Here is a 25,215-nt window from a genome sequence, read left to right on the forward strand (position 1 = left end):
ATATCCATCCCAGGGCATCCATCCCGGGCATCCATCCCGGAGCATCCATCCCGGGGTATCCATCCCGGGGTATCCATCCCGGGGTATCCCAGGCATCCATCCCAGGGTATCCATCCCGGGGTTTCCATCCCAGAGCATCCATCCTGGAGCATCCCGGGGCATCCATCCCAGGGTATCCATCCCAGGCATCCATCCCGGGGCACCCCGGGCACTGGGGTGGCTCTCCGGGGTGCGCTCTGCCATCGGCTGCCCGCAGTGTCCAACGCATGCGGGGTTTTGTCCTTCTGCAGGAAATACGTGAGGACGCCCTTGTGCGGGGTGAGCCAGCGCAGAGAGAAACTGGTGCCTGTGGAACTTGCCAAGAGAGAGAAAGAGCAGCTCTACTAGACATGGGGCAAGCAAAGCAGCTTTCACCAAAAGACTGATTAAATAAAAGGAAAATGCTCTGTGATGCTCACACTCTTATGGGACATGTGGTATTGTTATTATACATAAGATATTCTCTCTTTTATTTCTTGGTAGAACTTCTTTCAGTGGCAGTTTACAGCCAACATTAAAGGTTGTTATAGTTTACAAGTAACTGGAAATCTGGACTCTGTTTCAAACCAGGACCCCTTGGATCCCCTGAGATTATGTCTTGCATACAGGAGGTGAATGGAAATTGGAATATTGCACACAATTCTCCTATTCACATTCAATGACACTTCAGTCTGGAAGAAGTGCAAAGAAGAATCAGAGTGCCAGGGAGAAGAAGGAGTCTCAACAGGAGGAGTCTACCAAAGACAGGTCTGTTTAGGCTAGCGAAAATGGATCTGAAAAGAGTGAACAATTCTCTGTCGGTAAGTCAGGGAAAACAAAGCGATGGAAAAAATACTATGTCCAAAAAATGGACAACTATGGAACGCAAAGAGTGACATTAGTGCAGAACTACTGGTATAAACTTCTTATAAATTAATTTAGGATTCAGCTTAACAAGATTTGAAAAATGATCTTGTTCAACTGAACTTATTTGCAATGCAGAGTACAGTCACCTTGCAAGAGGAATTTTGCATACATTTTCTCAGTAGGGCCAGGATTCAGTGACCTAGGAAATAGTCCTCAGCAAACATTGTCAGATTGTTTAATGTGGGACATTAAATGCATCACTCTGTACAACTATCTGAAAAGACACTGTAGCCAGGTGGGGGTAGGCCTGTTCTCCCAGGCAATCAGTGACAGGTTGAGAGGAAATGGCCTCAAGTTGCACCAGGGAAGGCTCAGACTGGCTATCTGGAAGAATTTTTTCACTGAAAGGGCAGTTAAGCATTGGAATGGGCTGCCCAGGGAAGTGGTGGAGTCATCATCTCTGGAAGTGTTCAAGAAATGACTGGATGTGGCACTTAGTGCTGTGGTTTAGTCAAAGACTGAACTTGATGATATTGGAGCTCATTTCTACCCTTGTTGATTCTATGATTTGCATAATAAATTAATCTATATCATGCATTCAGCTTCAGAATGAGAAATATTAAGGTGACTGGGTAGTCTTCCAGATATGCTGCCAACATAATACTTATCCTAACAACTACCTGGGATTAAATCCAGTAATATTTAGTATTACTGTATTTTAAGACTATATTGCAGGAAATTAATCTATCTCCTGATCCTGGACTTTACCAGGTAGTGGACTATTTGCATTTCCTTTTGCATCCCCATTTGCTCTGGCTGGTACTGTTTTCTGATAGCTGCCTCCAGGTAGCAGATGTTTGCACACACAGTCCAAGCCTGTACTGGCTTTAAATTCTATTACATTGTATTTAGTGAAAGGGGCTTCTGCGAAATCTTTCTCAGCATTGCAGCTTCCCAGACAAACCTCTGCTGTAATAAATTTTCTGAATGTTCTTACAAAACCAAATTTAACTCAGAACATACCATAGAAATTGTCTCCCCATTTTACAGGTTTTGGGATCATTGCAAACTCTTCTAAACTTTTCCTATCCACACCTATTTAGTGCAGAAACAAAAAAGTAAAAATGCCATATTTCTGAAGAAGGGATAGTTTCAATACTGCTTTTACTGATGAGACAGTGATAGACCTTCAGATAACTCCTACAAGTGATGATGCTGTAGTCAAGGGTTTTTAAAATCATTATAGCTACAGTCTCAATTGTAGTCCTACAGACTTAGCCTTATATAACTTATAAATGAAGCCATAGTTGTACAGTCTTTTATAACAAAGCCTGCACATCTGATGACACAGAGCTGGCACTCACCATCTCATCAACTATGAAAATACAAGGGGAAAAAAAGGACACATTTAAAAAATCACATCCCTGGATCTCTGAAGCACTCCACAAAGAAATTTGTCCCAGATCTAAAATTATTCAGTATCTTCACCAATGGACTGGGTTACACAACAGAATATACTTATTAAATATGCAGGCAACACTAGGCTGGGAAAGACTGGGTAGGAATTCAAAATTTTGCAAATCTGTGAAAAAAGCAGCATACAATTCTGAAAATGAAAGCACAAATTTCTCTGGTAATGCTAACTGCAAGTCAGAGAATGAGAAAATGGTGCTAGAAATGGCAGGAAAAGTGCCAGTAGCTGTGACAACCCACAAACCAGCAATGAGTCAGAGTTATCAATCTACTGCCCTTAGTGGGGTGTATAAATAGAACCAACCCTTCTCTCTAAAGGATGTGAAATGAACTTTTTATGGCACTGCCAGTGCTACAGCTGAGCACTTTGGGGAGTTTTGCATGGGATCCACATGGAGAAACCAGGGACAGATGAGCAGTGCTCTAGGAAACATGGTCACTGAGGAAGAGGTGGTTGATTGACAGGTAAGTATATCCAAAGCACTGCTCCCCACACTGGAGGTGAGAGCCATCCCACTGGGACACACTGCCTGGCCTGGATCTCCTATTGAGCATGGTAGCCAGAGCCTGGGTGGAGGCACCACAACACAGCAAGGGAGCAAATGCCAACTGGTGCTGATGGGGAAGAGGGGCTGTGTGCACACACAGGAGAAAGCATCAGCAGCAAGGCCTGTTCCAAACTGAGGTGGGGACCTACCTATTCAGAGCAGTAGGAAAAGGAGTGATATCCCTGAAAATAAGCATTCACCAGCAGATGCCCTTCATCATCAGAGGTTTTAAAATGTAGTTTTCACAGTTGGAGGCTCCCTTAGAACTAGAAGGACAGGTGGGCACACATTTCAAGGGACCTTTTATTTCCTATTATTCTCTTCAATACTACCCTGCAAGTTTGGTAGTGTGCTTTTTGGCTCTGTTATGAATTGTTACAAAGGCTTCAAACTGCTAGCATGGATCTAGGCAGCACTTCAAAAGAACCTGTGCCCATTTTAATACATTGCAGCTCATTATTAGCTTTCATTTTTGTTCTAAGAGACAGATTTCACACTACGTGACAGTACTAACAAAGCAAAATGTTCTTCTTTCTCCACAGATAAATTTAGGAGACACATATGCTTCATAAAAGCTCCAGATATTCACTGGTAGCACTCAAGAGCTTTGTAATTTGATTCGAAGAGGCAAGCCTAATCTACAACAGCTATTGTAGTTGTAATGGCCAAATCTTCATTCATCAGTTTGGGACTACACTTTGTCCCTCAAAACCTATTACAATTTTGTTCATTGTTCAAATATCTTCTGCTTTTTCCTTTTAAAAATTGTAATAATAATAACTAGTGTTCCCTAATGGTGGTTTGTTCATTGCTCTTTGACTATGCACAAAATCCTTATTTATGTCAGGAGTGCCAAGGTCCACATTATTTGATGCAAACTGGAAAACTTAGGTGTAGCAAGCTTTGCTACACATAGCATGCTAGATTGAATTCCCTGACTGTTGAACTCAACCTCATAATTTCATGGTTATAAGCCCTCTAAGAAGTTCAAGAAGTGGGCCCATGCAAATCTCATGTGCTTTAGCAAGGGGTTTAACAAGGTGCTGCACCTGGGTCTGGGCAACCCCTGGGATCAGCACAGGCTGGGAATGAACAGACCGGGAGCAGCCCTGCCCAGAGGGACTTGGGGGGCTCTGGTGGGTGAGAGGCTGGACATGACCCAGCAATGTGCACTTGGATCCCAGAGAGCCAATTGTATCCTGGGCTGCATCCAAAGCAGTGTGGCCAGCAGGGCCAGGGAGGGGATTCTGCGCCTCTGCTCTGCTGAGAGCCCACCTGCAGTGCTGCATCCAGCTCTGGGGTCCCAGCACAGGAAGGACATGGACCTGCTTGAATGAGTCCAGAGGAGGCCTCCAAGATGATGAGAGGGATAGAATATAGGTCCTATGAGAAAAGGCTGAGAGAATTGGAATTGTTCATCTGGAAAAGAGAAGACCTAACTGGGACTTGCCACTACCCAAAGGTAACCTCTAAGAAAGATGGAGAGGGACTTTTTACAAGGCCATGTGGAGTCAGGACAAGGAGGAGCAGCTTTAAACCAAAAGAGGGTAAGTTTACCTTAGGTATAAGGAAGAAATTCTTTACTGTGAGGATGGTGAGGCACTGGAACAGATTGCCCGGAGTTGTGGATGCCCCATCCTTGGATGTGTTCAAGGCCGGGCTGGATGGGGCTTTGAGCAACCTGGTCTAGTGGAAGGAGTCCCTGCCTCATGGCAGGGGGCTGGAACAAGATGATCTTGAAGGTGCCTTCTAACCCAAACTATTCTCTGACACCTACACAGAGTTCCAAAAGGCCTTTATGAACATACTACTTACAACTTATGGCAAAGTTTTGTTTCTTTTTGCTCTGAGGGGATTTGGCGAAGCATCTCCCATACTACTCCTTCCTTTACATACTTTCTGCACAAAGTCACTATGGACAGCCCCAAGTTCTACATCACCCCATCAGGCAGATGAAACCCGTCATGCCAGGCATTTGCTTCCTCCAGCTGTTCTTCCACCTTTTCCTCCGAAGCTGTGATTTCTGGTACAGTAACAGCTCAGTTTACTATTTTTAGCACCCCCTAGGATGGAACATTACCTGCAGTATGCAAGAGCAGTGTTACATTTCTCTTCGGTGAGATAGGGAAAAAAGACATAAGTACATTTATACATATTTATTGTATCTTTTTAAAAGTAGCATTTGCAGTTACTTTTAAGCATTCACCTCTCTTCTGCTTCAAATGTGCACTTACTGAGAGAAACATCTACTGGCTTTCAAGTCCAAGATTAATACTAATAATAATACAGGCCAGAATCAAGCTTCACTGCTTGTTGGCAGCTCCTGTCATCAAAACAGTATACAGTAAGAAGAGTGTAGAAAAGGTCTGTGTTAATCATTCAGCAATAGGCTGGGGCTGGATTAGAGTGACCACAACATCTTCTCCAGTTGAAGCACAACAATTTTCCTGAAGTTCACATTTAAAATTTTTCTTTTGCATTGAGTAGGTGGACAAGGCAGTTTTTTTTTCTACAGTAGCTTCATAAGTTGATAACGTAATTAAGCTATCAGACAGCGTCCAAGGGCGGGCCACAAGGATGGTGAAGGGTCTGGAGGGGAAGCCTTATGAAGGGCTGAGGTCACTTGGTTTGTTCAGCTTGGAGAAGAGGAGACTGAGGAGAGACCTCATTGTGGTCTTCAGCATCCTCACGAGGGGAAGCAGAAGGGCAGGTACCGATCTCTTCACTCTCGTGGCCAGTGAGAGGACTTGAGGAAACAGCGTGAAGCTGAGTCAGAGGAGGGTTAGGACAGGTATCAGGAAAAAGTTTTTCACCCAGAGGGTGGTTGGGCACTGGAACAGGCTCCCCAGGGAAGTGGTGACAGCACCAGCCTGACAGAGTTCAAGAAGCATTTGGACACTGCTCTCAGGCACAGGGTGTGACTCTTGGGGTGTCATGCACAGGGCCAGGAGTTGGACTCGGTGATCCTGATGGCTCCCTTCCAACTCAGCATATTCTGTGGTTCATCTACAGGAAAACACTTGCTGTAGACCTTTATATTTAGAAATTTCTTCTCTTCATGTAACAACAAGAAAATACTTAAAGTCTGGCATGTAGTTAAGACAACTGGGAACAAACCAAATTTCATCCTCAGATAAACATACGTCACTACTATAGATTTCAATCTAGCCCAAGCACAAAGTTTTACACATACCACAAACAGAAACAGAAGGTATCAGCAAAAGACTATTCTTACATTGTTTCAAATTAATTTGCAACTATACAATTTTAATTGTAATATAAAAAGGGAAGGAATATAACAGAACAGGTATGAAGAGAAATATTTTCCAAACTTTTATTTGTGCACATTCATCAGGTGAAAAAGATAACTTTTACAGCTTCTTTGGTGCCCAATATTCAGCATACAAAAATGTAAAAGACTATTCACAAATAAAACACAAGCTCAAGCTAAAAAAAAATGTCTTAAAGGTAGTGCACATCGTGACAGCTTTGCTTATGAATACACAGAAATTACTGCAAAAATAAATAGAATGTCTTTTTAAAAGCAGCAATTTCATATCTTGTAAACTTCCGTTTTTACAATACAGCACTGTTAAGAGTAAAATCCAAAAGAACTGGAGTCTATACTGTGGCCATGAGCAAGTAAAAGAGTCTGTATTCCTCTGCTATGGTTGGTCCAGTTTTCCTTTTTGCTTTTAGTCCAATGTGCAGCAGTCTTTGAAGGTGCTCGGTTAGGGAACCTAACCATCAAGTGGTGAATTACAAAATTTATTTCCTGCTTTCAAACACGAATGGATAAATCTGTTCCACAGCACTGGCAACAGCCTTTACGTTTGGCCCTAAGACACAGTTTAAAAAAAAAGAAAAAAGGCAGTAGGAAGAGAAAATTCAGGGAATCAGAAATTAAAATAACAACAGTACCTTTAAAAAAAACCTTAATATTATTAGCAATCGCAACTTCATACCACAGACAATAACAAGTTCTCCCCCATTTCTCCTAACTTAACAGATTTTCTCTGATTGCTTTTCATGTGAAAGTCTTTTCTTGTAAATCTGCAAGATGTTCTACATTTGTCAATGGATAATTACAATTAAATAATACTGTCATTTAATTTCATAACAACTTGGCTGATTTTCAATTTACTGGCTTAAACAGCCCAGAGAAGAGGCTGAGTGGCAGAGGTAAATTAGTTCTTTTACTTATGTCAATCTTCTAAGAATTCGTATTTCTTCAAGCCTAGCCACTCTTCGCTCTTACTTTAAAAACCTACCAACAAGAGCTACTGTTAAATAATGCTGGATTTAACTGAAGTACATTTCAAGCAAGGTTATTATAGGTTTGAAAATTATAAACTATTACTTTCTATCCCAGGTTTTGCAAATAGCTTCATCACTGATCTCACGACAAAACCTGCAAGCCAGGGAATAGTTTTATCATCTCAGGATGAAGCATATGAAGGTTATCTAACATGATCTGTGAGTATCCAGGCAAAGTAAATGAAAAATGACCTAGCAATGCTTGCTAGTAGTACCAGACCACTTTAGCCAATGAAAAACTAAGGTTTCAAATAAGTGAGCAGTAACATCATGGAAGGTATTAATTCTGAATAGAAGCTTGGTGATGCAGGTAAAGGAGAACAGCAACTTCTCATATGCTTTGATGAGTAGGAATGCAGGGTTTTTGTCACCCCACTTTAGACTTCAAAAGTTTCTTCCAAGTATAGAGAACTGTTCAAAATTACTCCCAAAAACAACAACTTAAGCATAAGTTACTTAAGTAATTATTGTTTTACATGCTTAGTCAGAAAGCAAATGGACAAGAATAGGATTCTTCCTGTATTTTCAAACTGGTTGAGTGAAGCATCCAGATAAAACAAGCCTAGTGAAAGATACCTGTCTTCTGGGTAGATACTGCACCCTCCTTAAATTTGTCTGCTATTAGAAAAGAGAGTTCTCAGGAAAGGAGAAGCCTTCAAATAGTGAGAATATGAGTAGGCAAATAGTTCCAGCAAAAAAAATACTACTCTCTCTAAGGCTGAAGAGGTATAAAAACTGGATCATCATTCTATGGCATATAAGAGAAGGAAAGAACAAACCAAAACAACACAATCCCCATAAACAACCCCTCATTTATCATTTTGGAGTCAAAGAAACAATACTTCTTTTTGTTACTTTCATGAAAGATGGTAAAAATCACATGCTAGTGATTTTTACTATCTTTCATGAAAATAACAAAATCTTTTTAATTCTTGTCTCAGGAAAAGAACTCACCTGCCTGGGTTTTTTGTAACATTTCTAATTATGTACCTCAAAATTCTCTGAGGCAGAGGTATTACAAGTACTAGTACTACAGAAACATGAATCTTTAGAGGAAACTTCATCTGAGCACACTTGAGAAAGAGTGTACTATGGCTGAAAAGTAATTTAAATCATTTTTAGAATAAGAAACATAAGACTCAGAACATTTTTTTCCTCTAGAAGAGGCAAAGCAGAAGCCTAGAAAATCAACAGAGGTCTGAGTTAATTTTTCAAACTCACTGCAACAACTAAACTAGAAGGATGCAAAACTTCTATGTTTACCATATTTACCTTCCTATTTGAAAAGAAAATTTCTCAAAATATGGAAGTGATTCTGTAAGCAATGAAGTAATGAGAATCTTATAGAGAAGCCGAATCTCATTAGGAGGCTGACAAGACATGCTGAGAGCTTTTTATTACTGCAGTGATACTGCTTCTTATTTATTTTAAATTTAGTTTCTAGTTTTGGCTAGACCAATTGCACTGTTCCCAACATATACTGCAATCTTGAAGTATTTTTTAGTCCTTCATTTTTAGATTACTGAATCTGATGGAAGTTTGTCTTCTTTAGAAAACACTGCTTCCAATATCTTGTGGGAAATGTTCTGCATAGACATAGGCATTTGAATTAAGATGTGAAAATAAAAGAAATCCTTACTCAGCTTCTGAACCAGCAGCTGAGCTCTAACAACTGCAAGACATAATTCCTGCAAACGTGATACGAAATGTTTTCTTTTGTTTTGGATCATTTTAACATGTATTGTCTGAAAAAATGACTTCTTGTACCTGGACACTGGTGGTGGATATCTCACAAGCAAACAGAAAAGAGAATGAAAAATGAAAATGATGAAGAGAGAAGAAAAAATTGCAAGCCTCTCCAAGACCCAGAACAACCATGTCTCGATTACATGGGAAAAATCACTGATGTCTGTGATTCAGTGGTTGTTCTCTTAGCTGAGCTTTAAAAGAAGAGAGCAGAGGTCTGAAGAACTGTAAATTATTGGTCAGCTTCATTTATGCTATGCTATACAAAGTGCTATACTATCCTATAAGTTTCCATAAATCTGCAGTTTGGAAATATATATTTATGAAGGGGATGTTAATGCTAAATGCAGTGTAGTTAACATCACTACAAACGGAAGAAAAAAGGAAGAAAATTCAAATATTTAAATAAACAATAATTACCTGCATTCTTAAGTGCTACCTTACTTTTGGTTTCATTAAAAAAACATTCAGTCTAACTAATTTTTTGAACCTACCAATAATAATACTTTCTCTACAACTCTTCTGGCACTTTCACTCAAAAACAAACAAGGTGCTAGCACAGGGAAACTAAATTCTTTCAACACAATTGTTTGACTGTTTTAAAAATCTTGTTTTCCCAAACCTACTGGCTCTAAAGTTAAATATTCCCAACAAGTTAAATATTTATTTTTTAACATTAAAATACCTGTAACTGTGATACTGCCTGTGGAAAAAATCTGTAAGGTAGCTCTGAGAGATTTTATTCTGTAACACACGGCAGGATGAAGTTCTGGTTCATAACTAGAAAACAAAATGAAAAGTAAAAAAGAGAGATCTAGAACTGAAAAATAAAAGATTAAAAAGTAGTCCAGGACTAAAATTCTTTAAAATCCTACATACCTCGCATGAGGTCTGTTATTCTTCGTAAATTCTGGCAATCTTATCTCAAAGGGCATGTTGCACACTGCTAAAACATTCACAACTTTAAAATCTGTGAAAATTACCTTTTCAAAAGAGACAGGAAAAAAAGACATTAGAATTTACAGCAAGTCAGATGCATGGGTTGCAAAAAAAAAAAAAAAAAGACAAGGCTACTACTGAGAATATTTTGATGGGTCAAAATTAGAATCTTCAGACTGATGCTTTTCTAATATGCATCTAAAGAGCATTTAATGGACTCAGAACATTTACATTATCCTTTACATTTACATTATCCACCACTCCGTGGTGGAGTAACTGCTGAACTAGATACCTCACAGTTGTATCATGGTCACTACAGCAGTATGGTTAGAACAGTTTAAGGATGAGACACAGAAAAAACTCAAACTGATGTACTAAACACCTCCCCACTGAAAATAAACTAAATTTAACAGCTCATGGAACATCAAAGTAAGCAGAGGAAAAGCTTAATTATTGCAAACTTCTTTAATGCCTTGTTGCTATATACCATTTGTATTAAAGCTAAGAATAAGAAAAAAGGTGACAATTTTTGCTTTAATGTCCAGTGGCAAGTAGAGCAAACTGGTTTTCTATTCTGTAACTTTCTGAAACCCAACCCAAACTATTTGAATAACTTTCAGTTATTCTCTACCACAGACCCTTTAGATGACAACAAAATAGCCAACAGACAACTGCTATACAAAAAACTGCACTGCTGACAGGTCAGTGTTGGCAATGTCACTGGGGAAACTTTCACTCATTTTCTGAGGTTGCCTAAACATTAAATGGCCATTCTTCTTCAATCTACACTTAGAAATATAGTTGGAAAGATAGTTAGAAAGAAGCAACTTAGCCTTAAATCAACTTAATCTTCAAAATACAAACTGCTCACTTTATGACAAAACTTGGTGTATCCACCCTGGAAGTACTTACTGTGCACCTCACTGACTTAACATTCCATTCCAACTTTAAAGAGTTAGGTTCAAAGTACACATTTGTGACAGTAGGAATGTCACACTTTTGCTGGGGTCTGATGTAGCATTACCAGCATAGGCTGCCACCACTGCCTTTATGTACTATAATCAAAAGTAGTCTTTCCCTGAAAATGACAGCTGCTGTGTTCATTTAATTGTCTGTCCCTAAACTGAATCTGTGTTTAAACAGCACAACAGACTTTCAGGAAGTTTTAGAGCACCAAGTCGTGTAATTTTAAGTGGTTCATGTTGCTGTTTTTCAAACCTTACTATGAAATGCAAGTGGTGTTTCTGACTGGCAATGTTAATCCAAACCCAGATAAAAGAGAGTGTTTCCTGTCCTAAGTATTTTATTTGGCATATTTCCAGCTGTGCAACATGACAGTGCAGGAGCACTTTTCTCCCTTCCTCTTTAATTTAAGAAGCTCAAACTTGCCCTTATTCAGATGGGAATGTATCTGCTATTCCATTAGAAATGAGTGAAAATTATGTTCAAATTACAGTAAAATTTCAGCATTTTCCAAATAAATCTTTTGAGACATTGTAAATTCTATCTAAGACACATCTGTTCATATATTAAACAAATTTTATCGTTCATTATCCAGTGAAGAAGCACCGCTCTGAGCTGCCAAACAAAACTCAAATCCACAAAACAAAACAGCTTCTCTTTAAGCACCATCTGGAAAATGTATTCCTACACAAAAGGGCCATTTGAGTGAAAACACGTTAACTGCTAAATCATTATGCTCCCTCTTCTTTGTTTCTTTCTAAAAAAAAACAAACTACCAGCATTGCTTGAGTCATGCAAGTCCTTTTTCATCAGAATTACCTGAAAACCTAGTTTCTGTAGACTACGAGCTAGTCGTCTGGCACCAAATTTAGCTTCTTCTTCACTATAAAGGAGAAAGAAAAGGATCTAGTGTTAGCAGAAATAGAGTATATAGTTGTGCACACACACACACCACAATAGCTACTCAGATTACAAGATGAACCATTATATAATGTAGCACATCAACTGTGATCTCATGGACAGCCTTCACTTCATCCTACTGTAAGTATTACATTTTAACTAGATAGACATTCCAATGGAGTCCTTCATGCCCTATTTGCAGAGTATCTTGGCACTTGGCTCAAGCTGAAGTGAGAGACATGTTTTAATCACACATGGTTTTAAGTACTCTTAACAGATAAATAAGATCATGGGTAGTCTGGAGTTAACAGCCAGAACAATCCTCTTTAATTTTGGAACAGAGATCATACACAGAAAGTATGCAAATTTACTCTTTTACCTTAACTAATCCTTACTTTGAAATGCAGACATATAGTAAAGGAATTCAGCTCTTAAGAGTTTAGTGAATGTCAGATGTCTATGAACTGAGAATCTACTTTTGCTTCTTTTCAGTCCCTCAACATAGTAAAACTTGATTAAATTCAGGTGGGTTTTTAAAAAAAAAAAAAAGAGATATCCTCGGGAAAGGTCATCCCTTCCCAAGTCTCAACTTCTATCTAAACACACAGAATTCTTAAAGGCTTCTCAAATCTCCTTAGGATTTTCTTAACAAGGCAGTTTTCCCTGCTGTTCTCCCAAGGTGGCTAAACTGATGTTGTTTAAGATTTCAACACTATCTGACACAAACACTTCACATAGAAAACTTCCTCCCAAATCTAGGATCTACATGTGATGCAGTGTGAGCCAATTTAAGCAGCAGCCAGTACCACCTCTTCTTGATTTATAATGTTGTATTTTAAAATACACTAGGATTTAGAGGTAGGGAAAGAATCTTCATGAACTCACCTTGTGGCTCCTGTGCAAATAACTTTTCCTGAGGACCAAATTGTGGCCGTAATCCTAGGTTTCCTAAGCTTCATTAAAACCTTCTAAAAAAGAAAAGTAGAAAAATTGGAAATTAGCAGCAATTAAATTTCATACCAGAAAAAAAAAACCTGTTACCCAAATCAACTAAAGTTACACTAAAACTCCCTTTAGTTTTGATAGGCTTGAACTGCTCCTTCATCTCTTACAGTACTTAAAAAGTCTAGCTACTGAGAAGAGCAAAATAAGCATGAAATAGCCAATGATTCAGTGTACACAGAATAGATTAAATGAAGGCATTTTTCACTGAATAAAAAGCTGAAAACTACAAGCACCATGCTGATCTTTTTCTAATTATAATGATTTGACATTGCTGACTCTGTATCAAGATATATTTTCTTGACACAGCCATCAAATTTTGGGAGGCAAAATGGATCCTGATGTCTAAGATGTCTCATCACATACCTTGTACCCAATATTCGCCTCACCAAGTGCTGTCTCCTGAGACAGCATTTCATAACTCCCATTTCTGTACAAGGAACTAAATACCTACAGCAAGCAAAATAGAGAAAGAAAATACTGCTTTTCTCTATCCACCATACACAGGTATTAGGCAGAAGAATGTTTAGCTTAAGAAACATTTCTAAAAACAGAAAATTAAGGTATGCTGAATCTCTTACCCCAACATCACGCTTGTATATCACATTTGCTCCCTCTAATGCAATCTTCCTCAAGTTTAAATGACATCTTGTTCTAAAAACACACACTACATTTGTGATTAAAATGTCCAGTGCAACATCACTGTCTGCATCCATTGGGGTGATTTACAACTCAATTTTCCCACCAGCTCACCACGAAGATCACATCCTGAGAAGGAAAAATGATAAAATTAAATATACCAATAGAAAATTGCCTGTTAATGCCATTGTATACATTTGCCCCTTAAAAAGAGACAAGAAGCAGAAGACACGACATTCTGACCCATTTAACAATGTGAGGGGAGGGGAAGGTCTGCATCCTTCGTGCTTGAAAATAGGAGGTAACTTGTTCAAAGCCATGTTGCCAGACTTAACAGAAATGAAGTGCATAGACACATATATATAAAAGAGTATTTTCAACTGCCACTTAAATATGTTACAATTCTTACTAAGTATATTAAGACACTGTAAAGATTACTGAAACTTCTTCCATAGCTCCAGTGGATAATCTTTCCTCAGCTCATTTGAGGATGTCATTAGACACCTCAGGAAAATACACTTCTCTGACTGCTGAAGTTGATAATTCTGAACAGTTTGACATTTGTGTTGGAATGGATGAGCCTATGAATAACTTTGAACTAACACCGGTTACACAAACTGCAGTCTGCAGACAGCCTGCTACCACAGCTTTCCCATCTTCACCCAGCACTCCTGGCCTATCTCTCCCAATAATAGCTCAAAGCAAATTGCACAAAATGTCCTGGTGGCAGCAGCAGCCTGGGCTGACTGTCTGCACTGCCCACAGGAAGGCACTGTACAGGCAGAGTGAGATGGAATGCTCCTGAGGAAAAGCACAGGTAACTGTGAAGGCATGGGATGGCCGCCCAGTGCATGCACTGCAAACCTAAGGCACCCAGGAAGCATCCATGCTCAAAGACAACACTGCTCACACACACACCTTGCTGGGAAAGAGAATCCTAATTCCAGCAGGTGGGCTACCACTCATCCCAGCCCAAGAACACACGACATCTCTTATGGAACCATACAAAGCCAAGACAGCAAGCATCTCAAATAGATCTCAGGTGAAGAAATGAGAGGGAACAAGAGCAAGATCATTGATATACAGTGAAAAGGACCTACATAAATATTTTAGCAGTATTTAATCCAAAATAAATAAAAAGGAAAGCAAAGAAAAAAAAACCCGAAAATCTGTCACCTATGTGAAATGCTCCACATGGTCACTGCCATGGAAGAAGCAGGACACTGTGTATCAAGAACAATAACATACCTAACAGACTGTGATGTATTTATATCACTTTAAATGTTTTGGCCTTATGTTCTATATTAAAAATCTTCAAGATACAACATTAATGCTATTATCAGTATTTTAATCTGAATTTGCCTTCCTAAACATCATGACATAGTCTGTAATGGAGAACTCAAGGTGTACCTTCAACTAGCGCTCACTGACAACACAGAAGTAACAAACTACACAGCAGATGTGCACAACGAACTGCGTCAACTGCTCTGGTGGTTCCTGCTTACACTCTGCAGCTTGTTCCCTGCTGAAAGAATTATTCTGTAATTGTTGGCTTGTCCAATATAAGAAAAGGCAAGATGGATGATAATACAGAAAAGAGATGAAGAAACAGCAAGAGGAAAACATAAAAACCAAAGGTTATGTGTGGGGGTGGAGGGAATGCAGGCAAAGAAGAGAACAAACAGTAACTAATTAGTACTCCCAGATCCCTTTATTAATCTTTTTTTATTGAACCAAAAATTACATGAATCCTCAAAGTTAGAAATTACTTATCCCATCTGGCTTTGATGGACGACTACGGATTGGGAAAGTAATTTACAGCACCAGATCCAAAGATAGCACATGTGCAGATTTTGAATGGCATGCAGGCAGGGCCAGCACGGAGCTGGAACCCGTGGCATCTTCAGAGCGGCATTTGTTTTCCACCCTGGCTCCAACTCCTGGCTCTTACTGGAACCCAGGAAAGATTGTCAACAAGATACCTCCAATCAGCAGCATCTCCCAATTATCAGCAAGGATCTGCTGGCACACTCAGCCTCCATTTACATTCTGAAAGAACATCAGAGTTGTGCATAACACCACCAAAAGGTTGCTAACATCTAAGCAAACCATAGTATTGTATGATAATGTCCCCATAAAACATGGCTTGTCTTAAAAAGATCCAGGGAGAAAAGTCACATGCTCATTCAGAACAAAGGAGAAAGTGGTTGCAAAGAGAGGAAAATTACAATTTAAAAGGAAAAGATCTATTATTAAGGCAAAAAGGTGGCTGTGGAGCTGTCAGCAGGATGTTTTCAGCAATTACAATGTATCTTGGTTAGAAGTACAATCTACTTGCATAGATATTAAGATGAGAAAAATTACACAGATTACAGTGGTGTGCCTCCATTTTAATTAGCCATGTTCTGAAAGCTCGAGACAACCGATACTAGGGGAAGGGCTTTTTAATTTCAACTTCTATATATTATGTTAATGATTTTGAACACACCCATTCCTAGTAAGCATACAAATACAATGTTAAAACTCTTCCAAGGCATGGTTTGGAAAGATTGGTAAATCAAAATGTTTCTAGGCTTGGATACTTGTGATCAAGCAGTAAGTAAGCATTAACATATCACAGTCTTTGATTTAAGCATTCTTAATGCCTCACACCTTACTTACAAAAAGGGAAAAGAAATCTACAGAGAAGATCTGTTACCTTTCTTTCAGAAGCCTTAAATAACTTTAAATTCAGAGGAACCATGAGAACAAAAGCAACTTAAACTTTTCTAAAAAATACAAATACATGGACTACATAAAAAAAAACAAACAACTGAAGAACATATTTGCTAAAAAGGTCTAACAACATCCAAGAAAGAAATATCTTGCTCTTATTACACATATCTCCAGCAAGCATGACCAGCTGGAACATTCTGATCCTTCTCTTTCCCAGCTGTCTCTTGTATTCTCTGCTATTCATACACACCACTGTAGCACTGAATGTTATTTCCCAAAACCCGAATTTCTGCATTTCCATATCTTTTTTGCAAAATGGGGAAAATAGTGTTCCTTACTTATAAACCTATTTATATCCCATACTTATGCAGTTACACTTGAGAGGCTGAGTAGAAACCAAACATCAGGTTCTTTCCAGTTCTGGATTTTTAAGTACTTAAGTTGAGCTCAGCTTAGATTTTGTTGATTAATTTTGCCCTTTGAAGGTTCTCTCATCTGAACTGTAGAATTTTGGCAGTCTAAATCTCATTTCTAAAATTATGTTTTGCCAGCTAATGCTAATTTAATAACAGGCTAAATTTGAAAATAATTTGTCTACATGTACAGCATTTCTTTTAGATTATGTACTTCATTTGACTTTCTCCAACACAAGAAACTAGCTGACTTTGATTTCAAATTGTTTTGCACGAGTTTAACACAATTATCCCGACAGAGGAAACAAGCTGAAATACCTCTCTGCAGAAGTTTGCATTATTTTATCAGAGAAATAGATTAGAGGATTGTTCTTTCTTTTCAACATAGATTTCAGGGATATATCTGAAAAATTACCTTAAGAGGAAAAAAAAAAAAGAAGGAAAAAAAAGCAGCTAGATTAATAATGATAACACATAAATAAAAACAACAACAGAAGCTAATGCAAGGATATTTGACACTGTAATGTATCCTACTCTGAAACTAGAGAAACTCCACAGAATAAGAAATACTTTGGAGGGAGGAATGAACACTCAAGTTCTTAAAGCATTACCTCTACATCCACTGTTAGAATCATAGACATACTATTTTAGATACTCTATAAACACATGTGAAGACAAAACACCTTGCACGGAAATCTTACAATCTTAAAAAAGCCAGCAGTCTGTCTTCAGAAAGTTCCAAACCAACCACAGCACCATCATCAAAGAAAAAGGAAAGGCACTTGGGATGGGGTATATAAACAAAGTATTATTTTAAGCTCTTGACTACCTTTGATCCAAGAAACTCAGAGATGTAAAGGTAGATGGGGGATATCTAACAATGGTTATGTTAATGTCAGAACAGTTTAATAAACACCTTTTCCACCATCAGCCTAAGTATAAGCAACTTTTACTGGTTATTTTTAACCTTTCTCCAAAGCAGTTCACAAACTGACCAACTCCACAAAGAATTCCAACAGCCCAGCTGAAGGGACATTGGTCACTACTGTGTCAGTAGACATTTGTCAAACTCATGCCTGGAAGGCATCTTTGAAGAAGCTAACATGAACCTCTACAGGAGTGGAGAATAAATAAAGCCTGCCAGGAATGGAGAGAGATGATTACATCCTTCCACTGAAGATGTACTTTTAAAGATTTGTGTTCAGTCCCTCAGGAAACAGGTCCATATGGGACGCTGGAGGTGACACAACTCTGAAATCTGCTGGAATTCTTAGGCACACTAAGATCACAGTGGCTGGTGAATGACTCCCTGAAAACAAGAGCAACATAGTTACTATTGTCTGTGCAGAACATCCTCTGCTCCAAACAACTTTCTTAGCTCCAGCCACTGAGCTAGTGGTGCATGCTTTTACTTTCTGCCACAATGGCAAATTAAACTGTGCCTAAAGCAAAAGGCCATCTTGAAGTGACTATTCTCACCCTTCAGGATCTGCAGAGTCATGGCTATTTATATTTTGAGGGAGAAAATTTTCAAATACGTGCAAAGCCAGTATCTAAGCAAGGATTTGTTCAATTAGATCCACGCACAGAGTGATAATACCAGCTATATCAAAAGCAAGTAGGACATCAATCCTGCTCTCAGATGAGCCCACTGCATCTCCGTAGGGTTGTCCAACAGAAATCCATTTGCAAGAATAAAACCAAAGAATATATAGAGCAAGACAAGAAAGAGTATTTTAAATACTTCATTACACGCCATTTTCCTCAAATCTTTTTCTCATCAAAAGGTCCATTCATATTCAAACCAAGATGCATTTGAAGTCAAGTTTGTGCCATCTTTCCCTTAAAACATCCAGGTGTACTTGACTGCTAAGTATCAAGAAGAATCCTTTTGGTCTTTATAGTATGTGGAAAATCATCCTAAGTACGACAGAAGTCTGAACCAACAAGTTCGGTGGCCCTTCCAACACAATTAAACGTCGTAAGAAAAGTAAAATTGTTTAGCAGTAACAAAATATTTTAAGGCAACGGGTAAGCCTCTCACCCCCTCCCAGTCAAACATTTTTACCATTTGCGCGTCCCAGCTGAAGAAGCACGAGTACCCTGCCTATTCCCGCTGCTGCGAATCCCACTCAAAGCCCTACATGCGCCAGCGTCACAACGCTCTGGTCAACAACTATTCCTTCTCCCCCCTCAACCCCAGCCCGAAACTTCTGCGGCCAGCACGGCACAAACAAAGCGCAGGCAGCAGGGCGGCCTGGCCGCGCCGAGCTCCGCCGCTCGGCAGCGCCGGCTGTGCGGGCATCGGCCGCCGCAGGGCACGGGGCCGCCACAAAGCCCTCGGGGCCGGGCGGGCCGGCCGGGAACGGACCATTCCCCCGCAGGATGCCCTGCCCCTTCCTCCTCTCCCTGCCCCGGCGGCCCCGGCCACGCACGGCCCGCTGCCCCGGGCGCGATCGGCACCGCGGCGGGAGGCACCGGCAGGGCCGCGGCGAGGCGGGGGAGGCCCCGCGCCGCCTCCCTCACCTCGGCCGGGCAGGGGCGGCGGCGGAGAGGGACAGGACGCGGGGCTCAACGGCGGCGGCGGCGGCTGCGGCCGGGCCCGCGGACCCGAGACGGCGGCGAGGGGGAGGAGGCGGAGCGCGGCCCGTCGGCGGGCGGCGGCCGTTACCGTGCGGGCGGGCGGCGGTCGGGGCGGGGCGGGGCAGGGCAGGGCGCAGCGCGGTGCCGGTCAGTGGGTGCCGGTCGCCCGGCGGCGTTCCGGGTGCTGGGCCGACTCCCCGCGACAATAAACATCCCCCAGCGCCGCGGGCATAGACGCGGCGCGGCTAGAGCGGCCGCCGGAAGTGGCGGCGGCGGGAGGGAGGGAGGGAGGAGGGGACGGAGGGGGCCGCGCTTGCAGCGCTTCCGCTGTCGTCCGCCGCCCCCGGAGCCGCCGTGCGCCCCGGGACGGGCCCGCCGTGCGCGCTCCGCAGGAACCGCAGAGCGGGACACGACTGACGGGACCACAGCGGGTCTTCTGGTCCGAACTCCCTGCTCAAGCGGGATCGTCCAGAGCACATGGCACAGAATTGGGTCCGCACGGTTCTTGAGTATCTCCGGTGAGGGAGACTCCACAACGTCTCTGGACAATCTGTTCCAGTGCGCGATCAGCCGCACAGTAAAGAAGTTCTTCCTCATGTTCAGCTGGAACTTCCTGTGCATCACTTTCTGCCATTGTCTCGTGTCCTAAAGCTTGCAGAACTGATAACAGGCTTCGGCTCGGCCAGTCCGAGGCAGCGCCTTTGCCGGCGGAGCCGCCGGAGAGCAGATGCACGTTCCAGCTCACACGCTGTGAGCACTCGTGGCACGCACCCGGCCTTTCTGTGGGGCGCTGGCATTGGCACCCTTCAGCTTGCTGCAGCCCCCTTGCTCTCTGGCCTGGCCGCTGCACACACATTCCGAGCGGTCAGCCCTGCTCTGACAGGAGCCAGCAGGCAGCAGGGCTCCTGCAACAGCCCGCTGCCAGTGTTGCTGCTCCACACGTGCATGTAGCACTGCAGCAGCGCTCTGGTCACTGCATGGTGCACGCTTAGAGGGCAGGCAGAATGGGACATGCGGACACAGTGTGGGTGCCTGCATGGCACTGGTTCTCCATGTGCGGGATGGTCCTCTAAATCTGTCACTGAGATGTCTGTAGGGAGTAGAGTGTGTCATGAACTACCTTTCAGCTACACTTATATCTTCTCCTGGAAAAGCTGTTGTGCTTCACATGGGAGCCCATGTGGCCCATTAAGGACTCACCACCCAGACTGAATGAAACAGATGTCAAACTGACTTTCAAATTTAGAAAAGAATATTGGTCTCTATAGGAAAATTATATAATTGTATATTTATATGGGTGTACTGCGGAGTATTCACTGAATTGGAAATTTTCTGAAACTGAGGTTCTGTAATTATGTACTTTGGTTATGTGATGTGGTAGCAAAATAGCTTTAATTAGGATAGAAGGAAATTTATGTATGAAATTTAAATTTTGAATTCTTTAGAGTTGGCGTGTTTTCTTCTGCTAGATTCAGTTTAATCCTTGAAATGCATGACTAGGTTCGCTTGCCAAAAATAAGTCTTTCAAATTCTCTCTTCAAATGAGCTGTGAGGACCTGGTTTGGCTCTCGTGTTCCCAGGCTGGTCGCACTCCGGCGTGGGGCAGCGCTGCCACCCTGTGGCTTCCCACAGACACGGATCCCCCGCCTGCGGGTGAACACAGGCAAGCGAGGCCTGGTTTTGGGAACCAGGGCTCTGAATTTACCATAGTTCAGTAACTCTGCACGGTATCTCCAAAATTTTTAGAGTGCCTTAAGGCTGGTTTTGTTCTTTATGGGCTTCAGGCTCTGAGTCATTGCAATTACACAGCCAAAGTGGGGTAGAGTGCTGTGATGTCTTCATTCTGACAGTTCTTGCAGGTTCTGGATGGCTGTATCACAACAGATGCTGATTTGTTTTTTTCTGAATAGCTGATCACATCGGCAAGTTCTGAAGAAAATCTTTATAAACCCTGATTTTGCTTGAATTTTGATTAAGCATATGTTTTTTTCAGCATAACCTTAAAGGTCTACAGAAATTCAAAACAAAGTGTCTGCAAGCACACACTACCACTGTCTGTCTCCACATGCTTGCTCTCTTCAGGGTATAACTTTTTCTAGCACATATTCCTCAGAATAGTGCAGTCGTTCCTGATGTTAGGAATATTATTTTTGCTGATGAAGAGATGAACCCTCATCATTTAATAGTTTTGACTGCTTTGTCAGCCTGAGCTTTTCCTGTTTAGACTAGGACATGTTTTGAAGGTTGCATCTTTAGATATATATTTGGAAAATGTGCAAATATAAGCAAGTAGCTATGATCACATAAATGTGGAATGCAAATAAAGGTGATTTGGCACCTACCTAATTTGACTTTTTAGTCAAGTTTATCAGTTGTGCTGCAATTTTATTCTATACCTATATAGTTTACAAAACTGGTTGTCCTCTCCTTGCCTTCTCCTCTTCCTGGTCTCCATTCCTCCATGCAACTCTAACTTGGCTGCATGGCTTCCTCCACTAGCATGACGGAGATGCCAAGGATCTGGATCTTCATGAGGCTCTAACTTACCAGAAGCTGTATGACATCAGACAGAGAAGGCACAGAGGCCATTTCTGATACTGTCACTTCCTTACTACATGATTTCATTCCCCTATGCCTTTATTTTGCAATCCCTTGTTTGGGAAATAAAGAGGAGATGGAGATGTGGGGAGAGTGTTTTCCTGTGCTTGGACATTCTGCAGCATGGAATCGTGGGCTGCTTGGGACTATCAGTAAGCATGCAGTAAAAACAAGATAACTGAACTTCAGGACACTGCACATGTTTTTTGTTCAGTAATTACAGCAGTGAGACTGAATGAAGATGCAATTTCATTATGTTGTTATTCAGCTGTAGCTTCAGGTTTCTGTAAAAGGAAATCACTCTTCAGACTGAAGCAAATGCTTTGTTATCTGAATTTTTCTGTTTTTACAGGATTAACTTTCAATCAGATAAGATCCTGTGCAAGGTAGACTATGGGAAAGTGTAGGGAGGAGAGAAGAAAGCTGGATGGCTCCCTGAGGCAGCCCTAGAGAGTTTTATGCAACTGTGTTGGAAATACTGTGGTGTCTGAGTGGAAGACTGCATTAAAGTATCCGTGTTTGAAGAGGAAGTAACCAGGAGCAACCGGTGTCGTGGATGTTCCGTGGAAATGACTTTGTGTGAAATGGTCCTCAGCTGCCAACATAATGCTGCAGGTTAACTATGAGACATCTCCCAGGCTGGCAGCCATTAGGGAATGAGCAAGAAGTCAGTCAGGGAGGGAATCCTTTGCTTCAGGGCTTAGTTAATCAAGTGAAACAGTAAACTCAGCTGTGACTTCTCATACTCTCTGATGATGTACAGTATGATAACTCTTGCCAGTTCTGTTGAACAGCTACCTCCCTGCTGTAAGTGGCAGCTCTACAATATTCAAATATTGTTTAATTTTACAATATGTATTATTTTATATGTTTGTTTATAGAAGAGATAAATATAGTTACTATATAGTATGTAAATATTTATGTCACATTTTTATATATATTGCATAGTGAGTATATCTGTATATTGCATAATTGCATATTGCTAGGTATGCTTTTAAATATAAAATAAGCATATTAAGAAAATGGCAGTAAAGTACCTCAATATAAAAGTCAAACTTTCAGAATGAGACTTCTCTTTAGCAAACTTTGCAATAATTTAAAGCATATCTGTAGTTTCAGCCTCTGTGACTGAGTGGTATTTACAGATTATGCATGCTGACTTCTGTTGGCAGTAAGAGAGAAGCATGGCCAAAGCAGAATCAGAAGACTGAGTGTGAGGGAAATGAGGAAGAAAAATGTGTGGGAAGATAGTAACATTGGTTCCTCAGCAGCTTCCCTGCAGTGCTGTGTCTGTCTGTAGCCAAACTGAGGGTGCTGGCCTCTGCTCCCCCTGTCCAGCTTGCTTCCTACCCCAGCAGAATGGTGTTAAGCATGTGCAGACAGCACCTACTGCTGTCTGAATTCTTCCCATGGATTTAAGTAAAGGAATATCTCAATTCCAGATCTTGGAATGAGGTTAACTTGATACTAATTGGGAATGGTGAGAAAGAGATACTATGAGGGCATATATTCAAATGTTGATGTCAGGCAACTCCCAACTCAGGTAGAAAAGGTACCGCAGTTAGGTAACAAATGAACAGAAGTTTTCAATGTCTTAATTTAGGGTATAATAATGTTTAAATCTCATGTTATGTTTGTTCTTGAACTTGGCCTCTAGTGACCTTTAGTCTTCATATATATATTAGTTTTGAGATACAAATAGCAAAGAGGGTCCCCACAAAGAATTTTTGGCCCATAAAAGAAGAAAGCAGTTTGATCTAGAAAACAAGTGAGAAGAGCATGAGACTGAGGTGAGACAAAGGCATCAAGTATCTCAATTACTGTAGTTTCTAAGGCTGCAGTGACACTGATAAATAAAACAAGGCTGAGGCTTATCTTTCTTTGTGCTTGGGTTTTAGCAAGGTCCTTGCTATACCTTTGGCCTGTCTGACTTTTTCCCAGAAAGTATCCAAGCATGGTATTAGGGTAGCATATGCCAGAGACTGTTCTTAACCTTTGGTGAGTAGAATAAAACCCAGGTCTGCGTGGATGTGTCCCCCGGCACAGCACTGACGGAGGCAGAGCATGGTCCATTACCTGGTTTATCTATTCTAGTAAGTGATATAGATATCCAGCCTGAGAAGTTCACTCCCCACACCTTACTGATTCCTATCTTTGTACTGAGTTCAAAGTGCAAACATTCCTGCTGATTTCAGTGTGCCTAGGAGAACAGCCCACAGGTTTGTGCACCAGAAAAGCTGGTGCAAGTCTATTCCAAACTTCAGTGTGAGCCTTCAGCCAGTCATTTGTCATCTCTTTTTCTTCCCATCTCTATAACGATAGCAGCAGCCTCCTGTAGAAAATCATTTGGTCATAAGGGGACAGCCAAATGTTGCAAGATGACTCTTGTCTTCTGTGTACTTTGTGTATGCACTCTGAGATGCCAGGAGTGTAAAAGTCCCTATGTAAGAAAAAGACATGTTATCAGCAAGGAAGAGCTGTTCCCATTCTGGTCACCTCGGCCATTAAAAAGCATCACAGGAAACAGGATGCTGCAGCAAGAGGCCGTGCTGACACTTCGATTGCTTGTCCCACACCATGGTCTTTGCCTCTTCCCTGACAGGGGAGGGAAGTACTGCTGCAGCAGCCTGGGAAACCATCCAGGGACAGTTATCTGTGTGAGCACATCCCTGGGAACGCTCTCTGCCTGTGCCCACTCCTCCTCCCCTGCTGCTGCTGTGCAGGCTTTCACAGATGTTCCTCCCAAGAAAAGGCAGCTGCAGCTCTCAGCCTCCTGGTTTCCATCTCCCTGGTGGTCTGGCTCCACCCGTCTGTGATGGAGCTGCTGATAGTTCCTCCCTTCCTGAACCCATCGTGCTGCAAGGACTGAGCTGTAGTGATCAGAGGAAGAGGAATTATTCTATGCATTTTTCTCCCTTTCTTCGTGTTTCCTGGCTGTGTAGCTATACCCTTGCTTTCTTTCCCTAGTGTTTCTGATCCTTGTTTCTTAAACAATTTGTAAACAACCAAGAGAAAACTCAAGACTGTAGATAATCTATATTTACAGTTGGTTATGGTCTAATAGTTTACACAACAGCCTGAGGTCTAAATAAGGATTGGGGTTTTTTCTTTGCTCAAAGAGAAGGACCTCTTAAAATTTAAAGTGAAGGAAGGATTTGCACTGGTTTTTATTTTCTTGCTTTTGTTATGATCTTTTTTTTTCCTCACAAGGAGGCTTTGAGGATGGTGTAACTGAGTGCACGCATGCGCGTTGGCTTAAAAACACGTTTCATCTGTTTACAAGTTTCAGTTTAAGGGCAAAACCCTAAGGCAAGAAAATGCGTCATCCCTGGACTGTTGTGACCCTAGGGTATGTCCGTGCCGCACTTGGGAAATGGGACGACTTTCCTGCCTGGACCTACTCACAGTCAGTTTTACACTCGGAGACACCAGTGTCTGAAGTGAAACCGGTTACTTGCAGAGCTTTGCTGGTTTTCGCAGTCTGCTGGCAACAG

General features: G+C 41.4%; 2 protein-coding genes across 3 annotated transcripts in view; one reads left to right on the plus strand and one right to left on the minus strand.

Annotated features, from left to right (window-relative positions):
- Positions 1-1,416, plus strand: part of SLC2A12 (solute carrier family 2 member 12) — a 31,327-nt gene extending 29,911 nt beyond the window's left edge. Inside the window, exon 5 of the mRNA XM_059468471.1 lies at positions 291-1,416. Coding sequence (XP_059324454.1) covers positions 291-387 — 97 coding nt within the window. The 3' untranslated portion in view covers positions 388-1,416. The remainder of the gene's footprint in view (positions 1-290) is intronic.
- A 3,631-nt stretch (positions 1,417-5,047) lies between these two features.
- TBPL1 (TATA-box binding protein like 1) lies at positions 5,048-19,392 on the minus strand. Of its 2 annotated transcripts, none has more exons than XM_059468878.1 (7): positions 19,212-19,392; positions 13,355-13,541; positions 12,657-12,739; positions 11,691-11,754; positions 9,849-9,952; positions 9,655-9,749; positions 5,048-6,745 (listed from the first exon to the last, which is right to left on the minus strand). In XM_059468878.1, exons 2-7 carry the CDS (start codon positions 13,487-13,489, stop codon positions 6,675-6,677), a joined length of 552 nt encoding a protein of 183 aa, XP_059324861.1. In that variant the 5' UTR covers positions 13,490-13,541; positions 19,212-19,392; the 3' UTR covers positions 5,048-6,674. The 2 variants fall into 2 exon arrangements, with proteins under 2 accessions (XP_059324861.1, XP_059324862.1); XM_059468879.1 differs by lacking the exon at positions 19,212-19,392 and adding an exon at positions 19,067-19,197.
- Between the last annotated feature and the right edge of the window lie 5,823 nt (positions 19,393-25,215).

The sequence above is a fragment of the Ammospiza nelsoni genome, chromosome 3 (genome assembly GCF_027579445.1).
Source record: "Ammospiza nelsoni isolate bAmmNel1 chromosome 3, bAmmNel1.pri, whole genome shotgun sequence".
Taxonomy (NCBI): domain Eukaryota; kingdom Metazoa; phylum Chordata; class Aves; order Passeriformes; family Passerellidae; genus Ammospiza; species Ammospiza nelsoni.

Coding starts and splice junctions, on each gene's coding strand:
- TBPL1 (XM_059468878.1), bottom strand. CDS start 13,489: ATGGATGCAGACAGTGATGTTGCACTGGACATTTTAATCACAAATGTA. Junction 12,740..13,354: donor TATACAAGCGTGATGTTGGG/GTAAGAGATTCA, acceptor TTTCTTTTTTAG/AAGGTTTTAATGAAGCTTAG. Junction 11,755..12,656: donor ATTTGCACAGGAGCCACAAG/GTGAGTTCATGA, acceptor TCTCCTTTATAG/TGAAGAAGAAGCTAAATTTG.